Raw genomic sequence first — 12,060 nt, 5'->3', positions numbered from 1 at the left:
CATACTGTTGTGCATCTCTAGAACTCTTTTCATCTTGCAAAACTGAAACCCTGTACCCACTGAACAGCTCCCTCTTCCTTCCTCCCCCATCCCTGGCCACCACCATTCTACTTCGGGCTCTATGAGTGTGACTACTTAGGTACTTCATGTAGTGGAGTCATATGGTATTTATCTTTTTGTGTCTGGCTTGTTTCACTCAGGATAATGTCTGAAAAGTGTATCTGAAATACAATCCATAGTGTAGCATGTGCCAGAGTTTCCTTCCTTTTTAAGACAGAATACTATTCCACTATGTGTGTATTCCACATTTTGTTTATCAGGCCATCCATGGGTGGACACTGGGGTGGCTTCCACTAGTGTTCATACTTCAGTCGCCTTCCATTACACACTTACTGAGTGCCATAATGGGCTTGATTCTGTTCTCAGCATGGGAGACTCTGTGGCTGTGAGTGTCCCAGACAGAGTTGCTGCCTTCAAGAAGCGATCCACGAAGAAACACATTTCTTGATTCTGAATTGCATTTTTCATGTTTTAGTGTTTCTAAAATTGGGTGTCCTTTATAATTAATAACATCTGGGATTTTATAAGGCAGTGTTTCTTTTTTAGTGACACCTAAAATAATGGTGTGTCTTACAGTCATTTCGAATCATAGATTTGATGAGTTGAATTTAATAAGTCAACTGATAAGTGCTATGAAAAAAGGTAATCCAAAGTTAGTTACATGGGGTGGTCACAAATAAGGTGACATTTGAGCAAAGCACATGTTCAGTTTGGTTGATTCTTTTTTTCTTTTTCAGAGCAGGACTTCCTCCCTGAAAGATGCAGTGTGCTGGTTCACGTTCTGGTGCAAACTCTGTACCTCAGTGTGGGCTGCTAGCAGTCTGCGAGAGGGTAGAGCCCTAACAGTGGGGATAGGGATGGGGGTTGGGAGTATTTTGCAAGATGGGCCCGGATCTTGTATGCATGGGAAGGGCAAGGGTGATGGATTTTCCATCTTAGTAACTGGCAGCAGTGTTTCCAGTTTTGCTCAGAACAAAAACTTTGGAGTCATTTTTGACTTTTCCCTTTGCCCATACTTTACAACCTGTCAGCCAGCAGATCCTGCCTGCAGTGCCTCCAGAGCGCATCCCAATTCTGACCACTCTGACCAGCCCCACCTAAACCGCCGCGGGCCAGGCCATCTTCATCCCTTGCCTGGGTTATCATGATAGCCTCCTAATGGGTCCCCTTTCTTCTATATGTGCCTTCCCGTAATCTCGTCTCCATGTAGCAGGTGAAGTGGTTCTTGAAAACATGTCTGATCGTGTTATTCCTGTCCTTAGATCCCCCCAGAGCATCCTGTCACTTTTATAGGGAAGGGTAATGTCCGTGTTTGCCTACAGGGCTCTGCTCCGTCCGCGCCCCGTCTTCTCTGACCTTCTGTCCCACCTCTCCGCCTCCTTCTGCTTTTGCTCCTCCCTGCCTCTGGCAGTCCGGCTGCTTCCTGATCATATCGAGCACCTTCCTGTCTCAGAGCATTTGTGCTCGCTCCTTCTTCTGCCGGAAGGACAGTTCCCAGCGGTCTGCAGGGCCTATTTCTCAGGTCCCTTCGCAAGTCTTACATATCAGAAGGGCCTTCCAGTCACCCTGTATAAAATAGTACCCTTCTTTCCCACCAGCACTGGGTTTTCCCGTAAGTCAGGGTGGGTTAGGTTATGCTGCAGTAGCAAACAGCTGCAAAGTATTGCGGGCCTAAAACCACAAGATCTGTTTCTCACTGAGGGGAGCCCTCTGTTTCCAGTCCCCTAGGCGGTCTACTCCACATCTTCTTCAACCTGGGATCCGCTCGCCCAGCTCCCTCCGTGAGCATCCACAGAGGGAAACGCTATCCACTGCTTTTCAGCTATCTCCCTGGAAGTGACATCTGTCACACTGACTTGGCCAAAGCAAGTCATGTTGTCATACCGAACGTCAGCTAGGGGCGGTATGAGTGGCTCAGCCATCTTATCATGGGTCTGGAAAGAGAACAGGGACTCCCTGGTGGCTAGTACAGCCACGCTTTTTATCCTGCTTAATTTTTTTTTTTTTTAAGATTTTGTTTATTTATTTGACAGAGATTACAAGTAAGCAGAGACAGGCAGAGAGAGATAGGAGGAAGCAGGCTTCCCTGTCAAGCAGAGAGCCCCATGTGGGGCTCGATCCCAGGACCCTGAGATCATGACCTGAGCCGAAGGCAGAGGCTTTAACCCACTGAGCCACCCAGGCGCCCCAATCCTGCTTAATTTTTCTCTAGCATTTATTTCCCTCTGACATAAACATATTTAACCTAGTCTTGTGTATTTTCTTTTCTCTCCTTTCTAGACCACAAAGGAGGGGGGCTTTGTCCATCATTAATGCTGTACCCCAGGGGCATGGGATAATGTATGGTCGATCAGAAGTGCTTATTCATGTTCAGGAATGATGGGGAATGACGCCAGCCAAGCATTCGCTTCTTCGCTTGGCGACGCGTAAGCCAGGCTGGGAGTGTGGAGCAGGGAGGGTGGAGGGAGAGGGCGAGATGGTGTGAAATGAGAAGTGGGAGAAAAGCAGTGGAATTACTGGTCGGTGGGGAGCGTCCGCTGAGATTTGAGACCATGAACCTGCAGGAGATCTAGCAGCTCAGCTCTGTGACTTCTTCCAAGAACATCCATTTGCCCCAGGCTGGCAGGGCAGAGGCAGGAATGAACGTCGGGGCCCATTTCACAAGATGAGGTGGAAGCCCAGGTTGAAGAAGGAAATGGGGTCCTCGCTGCCCCTTCAGGGCGCAGCTGCATCACCGCTGCTCCAGCTTCCACCCTGTTGGAAAGATCCCAGAGCTCGCCTGTCCCGAGGAAGCCCTTCCTCCTGGCTGGTGGGAGCGGTGGTAGGAGCCGACTCCTCTGTTGGCATTCTTTTCTTCTTTAGCTTCTCCTACACTTTTGAGGTAGCCTCTCTTCCCTTCGTTTTACAGGTGAGCAGAACAGAAGCGTCAGGATAGAATTTAGGTTGGTCAAGCTCACAGCCCTGGTGCTCTCCTGTACTTCTGAGGGGCTAGGCCACGAGGAGCCCTCTTAGTTTTTAGATTCCCTGGAGCCTTGGTTGCATCTGAGTCAGGAAGATGGTATGCAGCTACCTTACTAGTGGTTCCATGTAGATGTTTGCAAGACCTCACCAGAGAGGAAACAGTTGGTCTATTTTTATATACTTAAAACGGGTGCAATAACCACATTACCAACTGTAACTAGTGAATTCACTCCCAGGGAATTTCTTGTGAATACAGTTAAAGTGTACTTCACACGATCTGAGAATGGTGCCATTGGTGATTCTTTCCTGTGGTCTTACCTGTTGATGATCTGAACATTTCATAGGTGTGGGGATCTGCCCTGGCTCTGTGGCCGCTGTAGAGAACAGAAGGGAGGTGATCTCTCGGGCATTTTCAGCGTGATCAGGAAGACAAAAGAAGTGTGAAACCCTGACTATTCAAATGGTACCTGGAAACAAGGGTGCAGAGTGGGGGCAAAGCCCATGGGGCTAAAATGCTTCACTGAGACTGATGGAGGGAAGTGGAAACTGAGCTGGAGCTTGGAGGCTGCGTGAGACTTAGACAAGGTTCTCCAGTGGAAAGCCTACTAGGGCCCCGGCGGTGACCCTCGCACAAAATCTCGGCATGCCACTGCAGGCAGCATAGTTGGCAATTCTAACTGCTTTTTTAATTTTTTGGAAAAAATGTTAATGTGTGTGCATCTCATGCGTGCTCAGGAATGAACTCATTTTGGTAGGAAACCTAGTCCTCTATTTCTTCAACTTTGGTGACCATTTCTGAAAAGTATTCTGTGAAAGTTCCTGGCTGTAAACTTGGGTTGGTCTCATGAGAGCCAAATGACCGTGAACCCCTGCCAGCAAGTTCCACTTGTTTTCCAGTGCTCTTTGATCACTTCCCTCTGCAGGTGGAGGTTTTGGAGATAGACACTAATACGAATTCAATTCTGGAGTTTGTGAACGTTGTCTTCATTCTAATCCAAAGGAAGTGAATTCTCTTGCTTTTCACCCAAGTGGTTTTTTAAATCTTAGAATCAGTCATTCTGAAAGATGTTTTCTTTTTCCCTCTAGATAAGGCACCTCTGTCTAAGGGTCTTCTGCTGGTGCCCAGTGCCCTGTCCCTTTTGCTAGCCCTCCTCCTGCCGCACTGCCAGAGGTTCTTCGTGTATGACCTCCAAGCTGTCAAGGACGACTTCCAGGTGAGCTCTGCTAATGGGCCTTTGTGAGGAGAAAGGCAGAATCTTTCTTGGTGGGCTAGTTTTTCTTTTCTGCTGTTCTTCTTTCCTTCCTGCTCTTCGTCCCTCAAAGCCTCTAAATTTCTAAGAAATACTATTTATTTTTTAATACTCCATCAGCAAGTGAATTTTCTAGTTGTATTTATTAATATTTGCAGGAATGCCGGTTGTAATGAAGCAGTTGCAGTGTTTCCTTTTACTGGTAGGCACATCTCACATTCACTTCTTACTCACAGAAATGCAGTTTACAGCTTCAAAAGAAAAGCAGTGTTAAATCTGTTTTAATTATGATTAGTGTGCATTCTTAACGTTTTTAAAAGCAATTTTGTGCTTAGCATTTCTAAACTTTATATTCCCAATCTTGAGTATTGATTAGATGATCTAAGCTCTTCCAGCGCTAACAGACTGTGACTCCATGAGTTACTTTGTAGTGGCGGTTATATCAAGTAGGAAATTTCCCTTGGGTTTTTATTTCTGGGAAGAGCAGAACTCTGTGGCTTTTGAGATTATGGGCTAATCTCTTTGAAGGTGCTGGGTCTTGGCTGTGAGTGGAGCTTAAAGGGATGTTTGGCACCATCTCTAGCATGGGGCTGTCCCCACACCACCAGGCAATTCCTGGGGACCAGCTGGGTGCTCTACAGTTCAACTAAGTCCTGACTCCGTCCACCTGGCGGCAGCATCAGATCCCCCAGGTGAAGGCTTCAGTCCCACAAGGCTGCCCGCCCTGCCCCCATGCTAGTTGCAAAGCCAAGGTCACTACCTGTGCCTCTGACCTGCTAGCAGCAGATTAGAGATTACCATGCTCTCCCCCTCGGATATGAGATGCCAGTTGCAGGTCCAGGTTGTTCCTGGTACTTAGGACTGATTGGTTTTAAATCAGAGCTTCCCATGACCCCCTCAGGTTTGATGAATTTGTTAGGGTGACTTTCAGAACTCAGAGAAACATTTTACTGCTGGATTACCTGTTTATCGTCAAAGGGTGGGATAAAGAACACAGATCAATGTCCAGATGGAAGAGGAGGACACAGAGCTTCCATGGTCTCTCTGAGGTGCCTTGGGCTCACCAGTCTGGGAGCTCCCTGAACCCTGGCCTTCTGGATGTTAATGGAGGTTTCATGAAATCATTGGCCATTGGCAGCTGATCCTACCTCGAGCCCCTCCCTGTTCCCTCTTAGGTAGGTCAGAGGGTGGGGCTGAAAGTTCCAACCCTCTAATCCCAAGGTTGGTTCCCCTGGCAACCAGCCCCCGCTCTTTGGTGCATCTAAAAGTCACACATTGACACACACAAAAGACACCTTCCTCGCTTTCATCAGTTAGGGAATTCAAAGGATTTTAAGAGCTCTGTACCAGAAATGAGCGAAAACCAAATCTGATTTCTTATTATAAGGTACAATATCACAGGGTGTTAGTGCAAACTGTGGTATATAACCTGCTACCTTTCCTTTGCTAAATATTCGATTAGCCTTTTTAAGCAAAATATTCTACTTCTGGAACACTGACGTCTTTCCTTCATGGTGAAGTAATTAATGCCTTTGCTCATATTGGCTTTATCAAGTTCCTCTGAAAGGCTTTCAGTTATTTATCCAAATTACTGCTTTCTGTCAGAATAGAATATTGCTTCCCTCTCGTTTCAGTTGCTATAATGCACTTCTGGACCCTGGCTGCACATTAGAATCACGTTAATAAACTAAACACACGCACGCACGCACGCGCGTGCGCGCTGATGCCAAGACCTCACCCTAGACCAGTCAGGTTGAAAAATCTCGTGGTAGGCCTAAACACTGGTGTACTTAAAAACAAAAAAAACCCCAGGGGATTCTAGTCTGCAGCCAGCCCTGAGAACCACTGCTGTGAGGGAACAGAAGGTCCTTTGGCCTCAAGTTGGTACCTGTCTGATTTGGGGGATTGATTTGGTTTAGCTGGCCACATAGGTGGGGTCCCCTTCTAATGTGCTGCTTTACGGGCACCTGTGCTGTAAGGTGGGACCTGCCTACATGGGGGAGTTTTCCTTTCATGTGCATGTCATTAATTTATCAAATTAGGGTATTAAAATTAAGCAGTATGACGTAATGTAATAAATTTGCTAAGGCACAAACCTGAACAAATCCTACTCATTATTCTTTTTTAAATCCCCATTTAGATTTGGAGGTTGATATGTGGAAGAATAATTTGCCTTGATTTGAAAGATACTTTCTGCAGTAGTCTGCTTATTTATAATTTTAGGATATTTGAAAGAAGATATGGAAGCAGAAAATTTGCAGTAAGTTTTTATGTGTTTTCCTTTTGCTGTTTAGGTTATGGAAAAAAGTATTTTGTTTTCTTATTTTTAAATAGTTTTATTTTGCTAAGCTTAGTGTTATTATTAACAGCTATCTTCTAATTACATGATCCTCTGACTGATTTGAATCGTGCTTATTAGCCAAAGAAAAATTTTCAGTTTGAGCCACTTGCATGATAAAATGATAATGATAATAGAAAATATCAGGTGTGAGTGGCTAATAAAAATTTTTATTAGGATTTTTACTTCAATAAAATTTTAATTGCTTATTGTGCTTAATGATTTGTGTGTTACTTGTTAAAAATAAATCATGCTATAAATGTCTTTTGTTTTTACCATACTTAGAAATTATGAAAATATTAATGCATTTGACCAATATGGCTTTACTCCCCTATTTTGAAAACCGTGTGCTACTAATAAAAACAAATTAAAAAAATGTACCTGAGTTCCTTTTAATTAAATAAATGTTAGTTTATTTTTTGAAGACTCCTTTCAGTAAAGTTCTTCCTGTTTTATTTTTAGTCCTTTTTGCTGGGTTCCTGGGTTTTGTCGGTTTTGGTTGACTTCATTCTCGTCGAGGCCGTGTGGTATTTCTTTGGTATTGCTGCAGCCGGAAATCTGCCTTCTGGATTGTAAGTAGCTCTCAAAGATTAGCTTAATAATGAGTTAAATCTGATTTAACTTTTTGTACATGAAAGTTAGTTAAAGAATATTTTAAACTCTAAATGTAGTAAAATTGACTTTTGGGGTAAAAAAAATCCAATGTATACTTAATCACATTTTCATTATGTTCTTGAAACAGAATCCATATTATACTTATTCCTTTTTTCAGCTTTGAAATATTTTAGAGAATTTTTAGTGAATGTCCTCTATTGGTCCAGAAGGTAGAATTAGTTTTGTATTTTTAAGATGAAATTTTGTCTCTAGTTTTATGAATTAACAAAATTTAGATTAGATTTGGAAACAATTTGTCTGAAGTTAAGCCTCTGAAGAATGATGTTTTTTAAATTGGTATTTTATAGTCAGTTTGCAATAGCCAGCCTCTGTGTGTGTGTGTGTGTGTGTGTGTGTGTGTGTGTATGATTTCGTATTGTGTTGATCTTTAAAAACAAAACAAAACATGTATTAGCTTATGAAATAACTAGTATCTGAAAGTAGTTAGCACATATAAATGACCTTAAAGCGTCTTGGAATTAAGTTCTGAGAAATAAGATACTATGAAATACAGTTATCAGATATTTAAAATTCTGTGTATAATAACTTCTGCCTTATTTTAATTTAGCAATGTGTTTTTAGAGAACTGTTCGGGACTGAAAGTATCTTAATTCAGAGTCACTTACATAGTTAGTGATCTAATAGCCTTCACCCTTATGTTGTTCATATTTATGGTGTAGCCTTTGTGGGATTTACTTAATTATAGTTGCACTCATTAATTGAGGGTTGATCATTAGCTTTTTAAAAAATGTGTGATTCTGAATGATATCTGAATGGAGACAGATAAATTTCTGTGTCATAATTGTTATGCTGTTTTTGTTGAGTTCCACTGGTTATGATTTTAATTAGATGGAGGAGTTTAAGTTGACCCTTCTGCCGTTGTGGAAAATAGTGTAGTCATCCGGAATGACTCATGTTAATTTAGAGGAGAAGTAGCATTACTGAATGATTAGTTTTCCCCAAACATTTCTCATCCAGGCTCATTCTATTTGGTTTTCGATATGGAAGTGTATTGAAAGACAGTATGAATGTTAATTCAGCCATCACCTGAATGAGAACATATTTCTCTTTCTTTTCAAGTCATAAAGTATTACCAATGGCTTTTTAGAGTCCTGAAGCTTTCTCAAACATAGACTTCTTGGAACATCAATCTTTATTTCAGTAAACTCCACATTTTGTAAATATGTCTTTCATTAGACGGTAGCAGAGCTTCAGAAATTCAAGAGAGGAAACGACTCTTTTAGTCATTGTGCTTTATAAATTGCAATATTTTGTTACCCTTTTTCTTTTGCCACCAATGCCAAATTTATTTGCACTCTCTACAATTCTTCATTTCTGTTTAGTTCTTTCTTTACCTCACTATTGTTAAAACTTGTCTTATAAATGTCACCAGCAGCCAACTAATTTTTAAAGCCAGTGGCTTATTTTCAGTTGTTTTATTTGACCTTTCAGTGGCTCATAAATGCTTTGGGCTCCCATTATTTCACGAACTGACCCTCTCCCTGGAGCCCCAGCACACTGCTCTCCCCTCGTGCTTTTTAATCTTGTTCACTGTGCGCAGCTCAGCCTTCCTCAGGCTCCCTCTGGGCTTCCTTGTCCTCCCATGGCTTCAGTGACAGTTAACATCTTTTGCTTCCCAGCTCTCTAGTTGCCCATATTACTCTCCTGATCTTGCTAGAGCCACGTCTCCTAGTGACTCCTAAGACTCAGAGAACATGGATCGTGTTCTGAGCTCTCATCTCTTCTGGTCTCCTCCTTTGCTGGGCTCCCATCTCCATTAGTGGCATTTCCATCCGCCTGGTCATCCAGTCTTCCTCTTTTCTCCTCCTTCCTCTTAGCTCATCCTTTCTTCATCCTCCACACCAGGTCCTGGTAGTTCGAAGTCCTGTGTAAATCGTTCATTCACCCCATCTTCTCTACTCCGGCTGTCAGGTCAGTCTAAACTCTAAGATGTTATTTGTTTATTTGTTTATTTATTTATTTATTTGGGAGAGAGAGCGAGCGCGCGCTAGAGCACAAATGGGGGGAAGGGCAAAGGGAGAGGGAAAAGCAGACTCACCGCTGAGCAGGGAGCCTAACACCAAGCTCAATCCTGGGACCCCAATATCATGCTTGAGCTGAAGGCAGACGCTTGCCCGACTGAGCCCCCCAGGCGCCCCTAAACTCCAATCTTTCCCTGCCAAGGTTGTTCCAGTATTTCTCTAACTAGTCTTCCTGTCCACTTCAAAGCATCCCATACAATATGGTTAGAAGTTATTCTTCCAAAATGCAAGTTCAACCGTGCCAGTCTTCCTTTTAAAATCTTTTAAATCCTCACTTCCTTCAAAGTCAAATCCGCCTCATTCAAGGTGGCAGCGGAGACGTCTGGAATAGCGGGAACGCAGAGGCTTTGCCGTCAGATGTGCCGGAGCGCACATCGCAGCTCTCCTACTTACTCCTTGTGTCAAATCTTGAGCAAGTTACTTCTCTCAAGTTCCCTTGCTGAGCTCAGTTTATCTGATAGGTGAATTGAGAGTCAGTACTCTCTCCTTCCCAGGCAGTGGAAAGAATTAAGTGAGCTCTTTCATGCAAACATCCTAGTGGTGACAGCCCCGACCCCTCATACTGGTTTTCTTCTTTCCCATCAGAGCCCTCATAATCTGGCCCCAGTCCAGTGTTTCACGTCACTCCATCGGTCATTCAGCTCTCTTAGCATGCTATGTGTTTGTATTCGCATGCCTCCTTGGTTTTCTATCTGCACCCTGTCGCCCTTGGGAGGAGTAATTGCTCTTTTATGTGCATTCCAGCAAATTTATTAAGATCCCTAGCATTTATTACATTGTCATTGTAATTGTTACCTGGGCTTTCCATGCCATCTTCCTGGCTGTTTGAGGGAGAACTAGTTTCACTTTATGTGCTCATTGCCTTACATTCTGTAATGTTGACTGGATAGCCTTGATTGCAAGTGTAGCCACATAAGACTGTAAGGTAAGGTCTTTGAACCGTAGGCCTGTTCATTTCGTTTATAGTGTCCTGCATAGAAATTATATGTAGCATCTGATAGATTCTCAAGACTGTTGTGTGAAATTCAGAAAATGTGACCATTATGTTTTGAAAGTAAAGATAACACCATTAAAAGCAAGGTATATTAGGTGCTTCCAGACACCCATTCCAATCACACAACTGTCCTTAAATACCTATTATTTTTTAGTTGTTAGTATTTTCATATGCTTGTTATATTGTTTCTCAGAATCAGAACTCTCCAGAATAAGTGGAATTTTGAATTTTCACACATCATATTAAAATGCATCTGATTATAGCTTAATAAAATTATTTTTAAATTGTGCTTTAGATTATCTATAGTTTTACTGTGAGAACCATAACATATATTTTCACTTGTGTCAGTAAAGTTTTTTTTGGATTTTGTGCTCCCAAATTAAGTTCTTCTCACCAAGAAAAGCCATTACAGAGAACTTGCCATTTAATAGATTACCCAAGGGGCTCCTGGCTGGCTTAGTCAGTGGTGCATGCAGCTCTGGATCTCAGGGTTGTGAGTTCAAGCCCCATACTGGCTGAATTTAAAAATAAATTCTTTTAAAAATAAAAATAATGAAATAATAAAGTACATAAGAGTAGACTAAACCGTATCAAATATAAGAGTTATTTCCCATGTTTCAGAAATAATTATTTGTTTAAAAGATATTTGCTAAAGTATCTTGCTCACTTGACTATTCAAACTAAAAACTTCAAGTAGTTTTCTTTTTGTGGAGAAACTGCGTCTCAGTACCACCTTGACGCCTTTATCTTCTGTAGGTCTGAGAATGTTTATGTTCTGTGAACGTGTTTGCTTTTTATTATTGAGAATTGGTGGTTGATATAACAGGAACTTGGTTTCTACTCCTGGTTCTTCAACTGAGCAAGTTACGTAACCTCACTGGATTTTAGTTCCTTTATATATAAAACAGACAAGTTAGACTAGAAGGTCATCTAAGGGATCTTCTAGTATCAAAACACTATTTTATGATTAGGCTCCTTCCTTTTTTTTCCCCTAAGAATATGAATTTACCCATGTTAATTATAGAAATCCATTTCTAACTAATGCATTTATTTGATTCTTAGTCCCATTAGGAGGTGATCATGTTAAGAGTAATGAAAGTGATTTAGCAGAGAGGAAGTTATGGTAGACTAATTTCCATAATATTTAGAATACTATGTGCTTTACAGATTACAGTTTACTTCCTTTTCTTTTTATATAGGGAAGTTACTTGGTTTGTTACTTCATTAGGGGAAATTAAATGGCAAGACTGGGGGAAGAATCCAAGGTCCCTGGTTAGTGCTTTTACACTGTGATGTATGGCCTGGGAAAAAAATCGTCTACTTGTAATGTGATGTTTAGTCAATACGAAGAGCAATCTGTTTATACTGGAGAAATATATTTTACCTAACAGCAGAAACTTTGTGTCAGAGAAATGATAGGGTCTGGGATTAGGTCTCTTGGCATTGGTTGTAAGTAGAGTCTGGTGCACGGTAGGCTCTCAGTGTTTATTGAATGACTATAGTCTGGGATTAGGTCTCTTGGCATTGGTTGTAAGTAGAGTCTGGTGCACAGTAGGCTCTCAGTGTTTATTGAATGACTATAGTCTGTTTCCAAATAAATAAATGAATGAATGAATGAATGAATGAATTCAGAGTAGGGGAGGGCTAATGGAGATTGCCTTTGCAGGCCCCTTGAGGTGATGGCTCCTGCTAATTTTGGTTGGTGGCAAGTAACAGTGATGGGTTGAATATAGTTGTTTGTGTAGGAATCTTGGAAGTTTG

At 42.0% G+C, this 12,060-nt stretch overlaps 1 protein-coding gene across 1 annotated transcript in view; it reads left to right on the top strand.

The window, feature by feature from the left end:
• The window catches only part of UBAC2 (UBA domain containing 2), a 173,738-nt gene that overhangs the window by 25,203 nt on the left and 136,475 nt on the right, over window positions 1-12,060 (top strand). The window contains exons 2-4 of the mRNA XM_004746091.3: window positions 4,108-4,235; window positions 6,412-6,531; window positions 7,072-7,181. Of these exons, the coding sequence (XP_004746148.1) occupies window positions 4,108-4,235; window positions 6,412-6,531; window positions 7,072-7,181 (358 nt within the window). The remainder of the gene's footprint in view (window positions 1-4,107; window positions 4,236-6,411; window positions 6,532-7,071; window positions 7,182-12,060) is intronic.

This window comes from Mustela putorius, unplaced genomic scaffold, assembly GCF_011764305.1.
Source record: "Mustela putorius furo isolate JIRA1106 unplaced genomic scaffold, ASM1176430v1.1 tig00000551_pilon_pilon_pilon, whole genome shotgun sequence".
Lineage (NCBI taxonomy): Eukaryota > Metazoa > Chordata > Mammalia > Carnivora > Mustelidae > Mustela > Mustela putorius.
The sequence above is the reverse complement of the archived record's forward strand: the minus strand, read 5'-3'. Positions and strand labels throughout refer to the sequence as shown.